Source organism: Emys orbicularis, chromosome 7, assembly GCF_028017835.1.
Source record: "Emys orbicularis isolate rEmyOrb1 chromosome 7, rEmyOrb1.hap1, whole genome shotgun sequence".
In the NCBI taxonomy this organism is placed as follows: Eukaryota; Metazoa; Chordata; order Testudines; family Emydidae; genus Emys; species Emys orbicularis.
The window spans coordinates 5,821,672-5,831,333 of record NC_088689.1 but is presented as its reverse complement, the minus strand read 5'-3'; the positions used below and the strand labels follow the sequence as shown (position 1 = coordinate 5,831,333).

The 9,662-nt window shown below is 39.3% G+C and overlaps 1 protein-coding gene across 3 annotated transcripts in view; it reads right to left on the bottom strand.

The window, feature by feature from the left end:
• Nucleotides 1-237: 237 nt before the first annotated feature.
• SLK (STE20 like kinase) overlaps nucleotides 238-9,662 on the bottom strand; it is a 69,238-nt gene continuing 59,813 nt past the window's right edge. For all 3 annotated transcript variants that reach the window (XM_065407420.1, XM_065407421.1, XM_065407422.1), the window contains 6 exons: nucleotides 7,932-8,061; nucleotides 6,292-6,416; nucleotides 4,346-4,534; nucleotides 2,469-2,594; nucleotides 870-983; nucleotides 238-384 (listed from right to left, as the gene is read on the bottom strand). In XM_065407420.1, coding sequence (XP_065263492.1) covers nucleotides 238-384; nucleotides 870-983; nucleotides 2,469-2,594; nucleotides 4,346-4,534; nucleotides 6,292-6,416; nucleotides 7,932-8,061 — 831 coding nt within the window. The remainder of the gene's footprint in view (nucleotides 385-869; nucleotides 984-2,468; nucleotides 2,595-4,345; nucleotides 4,535-6,291; nucleotides 6,417-7,931; nucleotides 8,062-9,662) is intronic.

Genomic DNA, 9,662 nt, shown 5'->3' with positions numbered 1-9,662 from the left:
TCTTCTTGAAACATCTGAAGGATGACATCATATTACCATTACAGACCAATGTCTGTTCTTCTATTTAGTTTTCCCCAGTCAGAAACAAAAAGGAAAAATCTTGACAATGATACTATTGATTGTCTCCACTGAAACTTAAAAGCATTGAGGTCCTCTGATGTAATTTGTAGATTCTACCACGGCAGAAGCTGAAGATATGAGAATTCCAAATAGGAAAATCTACAGAAGTTCCTAGAGTTACGATCCAGTGGAGTGCAGGCTAGGGATTGGATAGAATTTGGAAATCCGGCTCTGTGTTGAAGGGTTAAGGCATTCAGACTCTCCAGTCATTTTAAAGAAAACTTCCTGTTCTTGAAGTTTCCTAGCAAATTCCTCTTCCAGTGTCTAAAAACAACAGATTAACAAAGGTGTATATGGTGAAGTACAAAGAAATCCACTATACCAACGTGTTATTTGCCCAACCTTCATGCAACAAACCAGAAAAAATCATGCACTAATATCAAACTGAGCATTCAGAGGCTTTATCGTCTACCACTTAGGTTGGTCTGCATCTGTAGGACAGTTTGCCCATAGCTATAGCTATGTTTAAGGGTCCAATTTATTTTTTACATACATGCATATGCACGCGCACACACTCTAGGAGATGTTAAAAGGTTGATAACTTGCAAGCCTCTCCTGTCTGCCTCCCTTGTATCTATTGTGGCTTCTAGATAAGGTGATGCTCTGCTGAATTTTTTGTACATCAGTTTCACTATTTTCCTGGGATGAATTTTTTTTGTACTGTCCAATTTGTAACCATTCAGTTTCAGAGTCTGATGCATTATTTATCTTCTGGACCCGCCTTTTGCTTATAAACTGTCCTGGGTTACCTTTTTTCTTGGTCTTAGTTTCTCTCGCCATTCCTTCAGTTCTAGGCTATGCTCTTCATCTAACTCTTTTAGTTTCTGAGTCTCATGTTCAACCAGTAGATGGCATTTTTCATTCTGAAAATAAGACAGATAATCCTTAAATAAAACTAATTCAGATTAGACAATCAACCATTTGTACAGTAACATATGTTGTCCTAATTATTTTAAATCAGTTTACACTGTATAATGTGATGTGAATTATTATAACGTAACGCACTCTTATCAAGAGCTGATGTTTCCAACAGAACCAATGGTTTTGTGTTATAAAATATGGCATAATCAGAAATATTGTGAAATGTGTTTCAGTGGTGTAGAAGATAATGTCACTCAACACTGTATGTGTGTTATTGGCTAATCTATTCAGTGTCATGCACTGCATGCTCTGTCTAGTCAAGGCAGTTTTGTAGGATTCAATTTAAGAGCCTATTACGTTAGAAAGTTATGCTTGCAACCATTTAGCCCTTGATTCCAGTAGTTGAGGCTGACTGACAAGTCAAAGGGGATATGTCTTTATGGAGGGAGCCTCAGATCACCACGATAAAGAGGTAAAGAGCAACAAATCATCATCATCTTGCTCCTGAAGCCAGCTGGGGGCCAAATTATCCCCTGCTACAGCTCAGAGCAGCCTTAAGGCAGCTGAAATGGCCCCCAAATGGTCTGTTCCTACAGTGGGGGCTCATTGAAGCACATCAGTGCTGTGGCCATACCCATTTCCACAGGGTGCTATGAAAGAGAGTGGTGTAGCACCAGCTTCCTTGGCTCTATGCCACTGGGGGATTTCCCACTGCAAGGGGAATAATCGGCTGGTCACTTAACTCCTGCTTTAAATCTGCCTTATGTCACTGGAGCAGAAGAAAACAGACTTAATGGGGAACAGGATCTGACTCATGGTGTGCAGCAGTTGGTTTTACAACATACATGTCATGAAAGGACCAAAAATCGAGGCCTGTATTACTGAAAACGTAGTTATGTTCCAGAACGGCAGATGTAATCAGCAACCTGCCCTTTGCAAGACAGACCTCATTGCATGTAGAACTATAGACCTGCTCTTATGGTGAGGTACTGACATCACTCAGAGCAACTGAAAATTCAACTAACAGAAGATGGAGCTGCCTTTCTGTTTTGAATACTGATTAAAAACAAAAACAAAAAACAGTCAAAAGAAATGTTGCCAAAGGAAAGTAGCAGTTACAACAAAGATTGGTAAGCACTCTAAAAGGTAAGATTCCCTTACGGGGTGGGTGGGGTGTGTGTGTGTGTGTGTGTGTGTGTGTGTGTGTGTGTGTGTGTGTGTGTGTGTGTGTGTGTGTGTGTGTGTGTGTGTGTGTGTGTGTGTGTGTAAAATCTCTATCATTAACTGAGTTATGGATATGAATCAAGAGTACAATATGCTGTATCCCTTAGAAAGGGATCGCATTAATTTCTATATGGATGGGTAATTATGTAAGAAAAACATCATTAAAACATTTTCCTAATCAATAAATTCAGATTTTGCTCAGTTTGTATTGATTAACTTGACTCTCTTCATACACTGCTTATTTTATGCCCTATATGTTTAACCTGTAATTGGTGCAGTTCTCTGATGTTTGCTTCACACTGCAACTGAAGGTCCCGCATTTGATTTTCATGTTTTTGATGCTGAGCCAACCTCTCATTTTTCTGCCTCTTTTCTTCTTGAGTAGCGAACTAAAATTAAAAACAAAGAGTAAGTGATTTATACTGTAGTACCCAATGCAGGTATATATTACAAATGACTTTTCCAGGGTTGTGAAGAACATAATGGATTTACAGTATAACTCGACAGAACAACATAACAAGATTAAAGTCATCAGTGCAATTTCCTAATTCTCACTGCTTGAATTTTCCAATATACTCTTATCCAAGGCAGGCTCTTCCCCGCCATCTCTTCTCTGTCATGTCACTTCTCCATCTTTGTTCAGATCCCTCCCTAAAACTCACTTCTTCCATGAGGCCCTTAAAATATGTCAATTATAGTTATTATGGGCCCAAACTCATCTAGTGTAAATCAACAAAGCTCTGTTGACGTTAATGGAGCAAACGGATTTGCACCAGTTTAGAATCTGGCTCTATATTTTAAAAAAATAATTAAACATTCAATACATGCATAAGCCATAAATGAGTAATCCTTCCCTCTCACCTAATATACTTTCACTCATTGCATCAAACCTAAGGCCCCAATTCTTCAAAAATGTATGCATGTGCTTAACTTTACATACCCAGTAGTCACATTGACTTCAATGGGATCACTTACTGTATGTAAAGTTAAGCATGTGTTAAGTCTCTGGACGGTTGGTACCTAAAATTATCTGGTATGATCTTCAAGGCAAGAACTATATTTTACTAGTACTGCAGAGTGCCTACTAATTTGGGGGTCTCTGTAAAAATAACAATCAACATCATTCCTAATCAAGAATTAGAAGATATATAGATGATTGCATCAAAAACAGGCTGCCAAAAATCAGAACAATTTAAATGTCTTTGATTATACTCAACTGGAGAAGTAATCTAATCTGCAGCAGGCATTTCAGCTAACCTTATAACAGGGGTCGGCAACCTTTGGCACCCTGGCGGGCCGGGCCTGTTTGTTTACCTGCCACGTCCGCAGGTTTGGCCGATCGCGGCTCCCACTGGCCGCGGTTCGCCGCTCCAGGCCAATGGGGGTGGCGGGAAGCGGCGGCCAGCACATCCCTCGGCCCGCGCCGCTTCCCACAGTCCTCATTGGCCTGGGACGGCGAACCACGGCCAGTGGGAGCCGGGATCGGCCGAACCTGCGGACGTGGCAGGTAAACAAACCGGCCCAGCCTACCAGGGTGCTTACCCTGGCGAGCCGCATGCCAAAGGTTGCCGACCCCGCCTTATAATATGCACACAAGTTGGAAATATCAAAAACTATTGGGGCACACAACAAACTGATTTGTACAAACAAATTTGGAGAAGGATTAAGAGCAACTGCAAATACTTCTCTTAAACGCAAGTAGAAATGGCTGCTCCAGATTGACCCAGTAGGTAGAGTTCCATGATAAACAATCCAGACTCCATTTTACAGTGGGATGATTTTAGATATATATTCCAAATTTAGTTGTGGCCATCAAACCTGCACAGAGGACTGGATGGTACTCTCTTTGAAACTCAATAAAATTATATTCCAAAAGTTGTCTGTGAAAGTGAATACTAAGCAATATAAAGTTCATAACATCCTGAGGCCAAATTACTTCTTTCACAGAATTTCAAGCCCTTGTTCACTTCTGACATACATAAAAGACTGACTCGGGCAGTCATGCAGCAGTACAGAGTAATATCTCTAGGCCTTCAAACTGATGCCTTTTAAAATACAACTGAATACATATAACTATACTTCAAAACTTCACAACTCAAGCACTTTCAGATATTTTAAACTACAGATGTTTGTTAGTCACCTGTTTAATCTTCTCACGATCCTGTTCTGGAGTGCCTGATGAGTTAATTCTTAAACTCTTCTTAAACATAGCCATTCGAGTCTTTGCTTCACTTCGCTGGATTTTGGGCAGTCTTGCTCTTTCCTGAGTTTGTCTGTTCTTTAACTCTTCAATAAGCCGTTGATTATATCGTTGCATCTGTTCTGTTTCCTAAAAAGATTTTGAACAAAAAGATTGTTTGTAATATTGCTATATGACTAACATATGTTTAAACATTTAGGCCTCAATTTAGCAAAGCACTTAAACATGTGCTAACGTCCATCCCATTTCTGCAGGGGTCTGATTCAAAGCCCAGTGAAGCCAAGGGTGTCTTTCCATTGATTCCAAAAAGCTTTGGATCAGGTCCCAATCCATTTAAGTCAAGCATATACTCAAGTTCATTGCTGAATATGGACAGACTGAAACACATGCTTATATTTAGGGCCCTACCAAATTCATAGTCCATTTTTGTAAATTTCACCATCACAGCATTTGAAAAATCTTGAAATTCATGGTTTCAGATATTTAAATCTTAAATTTCATGGTGTTTTAACAACCATGAACATGTATTTTTAAAACAGCAAAATATGAACATGTAAAGTCCTTAAGACTCCGCATTTCTCAAACTGGGGGTCCCAACCAAAAAGGGGGTTGTAAAGGTAGGTGTGTGTGTGTGTGTGTGTGTGTGTGTGTGTGTGTGTGTGTGTGTGTGTGTGTGTGTGTGTGTGTGTGTGTGTCACGGTATTACCACCCTACCTTCAGAGCTGAGTGGCCGGAGAGCTGTGGCTGCTGGCCTGGCACCCAGCTTTGAAGGCTGCGCCCCCACCAGCAGCAGCGCAGAGGTAAGGGCAGCATGGTATGGTGGCATCAGTATTGCCACCCTTACTTCCATGCTGCTGGTGGTGGCAGCGCTGCCTTCAGAGCTGGGCAGCTGGACAGCAGCAGCTGCTGTCCAGCTGCCCAGCTCTGAAGGATAGGGTAAAAGTACACAAAAGACCAAATTTCACAGTCTGTGATGCGTTTTTCATGGCCATGAATTTGGTAGGGCCCTACTTATAGTAGTTTGCTGAACTTGGGGCCTTATAGGGACATTGATGTTAAATATTTTTAAAGAAGACCTCTTTACCTATGTTAAAAATACCATAGGTTATTAAAACGCTAACTTTAGTGTAATTACTCTGGACTTACACCAGTGCAATGTAGCTCAGAATATGGTCAATAGCACTTTCAGGTTCTCTTGCAGTAACACAATGCTGGAGTCATTGGACTCTAAACACTGCAGAGAACTATTTGTTTAAAGCACCTGCTTCTATTGGAATAAAACACCAAGACTAACAAGAACCCACTAATGGTAATATTTCTATTGGTTTTTGATTTTTAAAAGCTTGTTTTTTTAAATCTAACTTTTGGGCTAAATTTGACATAAGACGTATCTTGAACCCATTACTTTATAGGCCCGATACTACAAATGATTATGCAAATGGATGGGACTGATCACATAAGAAAAGATGTAAACATGTATTTTTGGAAGATAAGTTTCTATATTTGTAACCCCAGTGCTCCCTTTTATGCTCCCTAATCGTTTACTGTTCTCACATGTTACATCTGGTCTTAAATTTAGATTGTAATCTTTCTGGATAAGGAATATCTCTCTCCTAATTGCGAGGAACCTGGCTTACTTTGAGTGCTTGAAATATAAATAATGTGTTAATTACCAAACATGTCAAACAACTTTGACAAAGTGTCTCAATGTACTGACTGAAGCAACAAAATAAAGAGAAGAGAGATTTATATAGCAAGAAAGAAGCTACATAAGTTGAATGAACCAAGTTGTTGTAGACAAGTAAACTAGTAGTATAGATCACAAGATATTTTAATATACCACTGAAGGTTGTAATATAGAGGAAAGTGACAAACTCAGCACTAACTTTTTCATGCCTCTTAAGAAGCTGGTGTCTCTGCATGAAGTACTGATCTTTGAGTTGCTGTTTGAGAAGCTGGTGTTTTTCCTGTAAATGTCGCTCTTCTAGCTCCCAGATTGCAGCTTCACGAGCTGGAGGAGGAGGAGGAAGTTTGTTCCAGAAAGTACTACATAATATTTTCTAATCTACACATATATATTTAAAATTACAGGGATATTTTAATTTAAAAGAAATTATAAAAACATATTTGTAAGAAGCCATTAATATAGATATATACCACACCACCATATCTAATAAAATGATCAATAGTTACAATTTAAAGAACATAAGAATGGCCATACTGGGTCAGGCCAAAGGTCCATCCAGCCCAGTATCCTGTCTGCTGACAGTGGCCAATGCCAGGTGCCCCAGAGGGAGTGAACCTAACAGCTACTGATCAAGTGATCTCTCTCCTGCCATCCATCTCCACCCTCTGACAAACAGAGGCTAGGGACACCATTCCTTACCCATCCTGGCTAATAGCCATTAATGGACTTAATCTCCATGAATTTATCTAGTTCTCTTTTAAATCCTGTTATAGTCCTAGCCTTCACAACCTCCTCAGGCAAGGAGTTCCAAAGGTTGACTGTGCGCTGTGTGAAGAAGAGCTTCCTTTTATTTGTTTTAAACCTGCTGCCCATTAATTTAATTTGGTGGCCCCTAGTTCTTATATTATGGGAACAAGGAAATAACTTTTCCTTATTCACTTTTTCCACACCACTCATGATTTTATATACCTCTATCATATCCCCCCTTAGGCCTGGTCTACACTAAGGGAGGGAGATCAATCCAAGTTACACAACTTCAGCTATGTGAATAACATACTTAGATTTAAGTGGTGTCTTCACTGCGGTAAATCAATGGCTGACGCTCCCCCGTCGACTCCACCTGCGCCTCTCGCCCTGCTGGAGTACCGGAGTCGATGGGAGAGCGCTCGGCGGTCAATTTATCGCGTCTAGACTAGATGCGATAAATCGACCCCCGCTGGATCGATCGCTGCCCGTCGATCCAGCCGGTAATGTAGACAAGCCCTTAGTCTCCTCTTTTCCAAGCTGAAAAGTCCTAGCCTCTTTAATCTCTCTTCATATGGGGTGCGTTCCAAACCCCTAATAATTTTAGTTGCCCTTCTCTGAACCTTTTCTAATGGCAGTATATCTTTTTTGAGATGAGGAGACCACATCTGTATGCAGTAGTCAATGAATACTGTATTCATTGTATTTAAGAAATAATATAAGAAAAGCGTTACCTGGAAATGTCTTGAGTAAATTTTTTTCTTTATAGAGTTATAAGTAAAATTCAAAATTATGTGACCAAAACTGTGCAAATAAATAGGTATGGCTGAGTCCGAAAAGGCAAGGTACATCTCAAAAAAGAATTATTTTAACACATTACTTTTCTGCTAGCAGAACAAAGGCATTTTAAATATAGTACTGTTTCATATTAAAGATATGCTTTTAACTACAGTTTCAATTTTAACTCTGGATGTCCTTGATTTTACAGATTTAAGTCAGACTTTACTATTCCTCTAGCAGCTCTCTTTGAGATGAAAAGTTGCATATAAAACAGAAGAAAATCTAATTTTAAAGGAGAAATTTGATGATGGATACCTCTCATAAGCTGCTGCTTGTTATTCAGGCAGTCTCGTTCAATATTGGCTAGTTCTGTTTTTTGCTGCTGGATGATTTTCTTTAGAGATGCATCCAATTCTTGTTGCTGCTTCTGCACAAATTCTTGTTCCTATTAAAACCAGGGAAAATAGATTAAGTTGCTTTATTCTATTCATACTAAATTTTTAATAAGATTCCCAGAACAATTCTCTTTGTTCCCTTGATTAGATTGCAAACTAAACACATTTATGAAAATTTGGCCTACAAATACATCTGCTATAAAATTATCCACTTTTGGGGATATCCAGTAAAAGAAAAGGGTACAGAATATTTAATTACACTTTTAGAAATAAGAGAGAAAGCAATGAACTAACCAAAATCTGCAGTTATTTCTATGATGAGAGTAAAATGTAATATGAGTTTGATTAGAAAAAATAATTTACATTTTCTCAAATTAAATTAGCAACTGGTCTGGAAGTGGGTGGAAACTGCATCTACAGCAGTGCAAAAGAGGTCAAAAACTAAACCTTTTATTCCCTGAACCAGCAGGAGCTACTACTCTTGCTTAAATAACGTGTCAACACCAGTAACTTTATTATACCACCCTGGTGGTGTCGCCTGCCCAATTTAGGTGGGAAACTTATGAAAAGAAAGCCTTGGCTCCTGACCTTGGTTGGCTAATGGTACTGTCATGCAAGATGCATGGAAGGGCTGGTATTAAGTCCTACTAATAAGGAGCAGTCTTCCATGGGAAGAATTTAAAGAGGAGAAAAATATGCGGCTTATGTAACTGTGGGATCAGTGTTTGAAGATCCCTCCTACCTAGGCTCTACATTTTGGAAGGGCCACATAACGTAACCAAACGTGACAGCAGCTGCATGGGATTGAAGAAGCCCTGCAGTAGCCAATAAAGGAAAACCAACCATGTGCTAAAAACTGAACCCATGTTCACTCAAAGCCAAGTACAATCATTATGTTGTTAGCTACTCTTTATTTGGCAATGCGTAGAGCTAACAAGCCTTCATAAACTAATAGAAACTATCTGCACATAATTTATTCAAATAACTTTTAAATAAAATAATTACTTTTCATATGTGTATATTTATTTATATCACTGGGGAATAAAAACTGAGAAAGTCATATTGATATAGGCCCCAGTCCTGCAATTTGCTCCATGTGGGTAGAGCCCTGCATGGAGTGCCACTCCCTAAGGTGCAAAGGTCCTCCCGTGCAGAACAAGCTGCAGGACTAGGAACCTAATTTGTAGAAATAACAAAAATATTTATTTGCAAAGTTGGAACCCCCCACCCCCGCCCCCATGCACACACACAAACAACCCAGAAAAACTCTGATACAATAAAGTCACCTGTAGTAAAGAGTGTAACAGTCGTCATTTGTTTGGGATTATTATTCAAAGCCTATTTGTGTGCACACTTTGCATGGCTACGTCTAAGTTATTTAGTCAAAATAAAACAGACATTACACAGTTCACTATCATCTATCCACACTCTACAGTTGACTCATCATTTTTATATAGCTACACATACAGGCAAGCATGCACGCACACCTTTGCCTTACAAAATAAGACAAGAAGTTTTATGTAAAATATGATATACATTGAACGTACTTTCCAAAACAAGAAAAAGGTGTTTTAAAAATGGACCTGTGCTGGTTACATGGAAAGGGGCACAATCTCAGCATAATCAACATTTTTAGTGGAACACAAAAAAG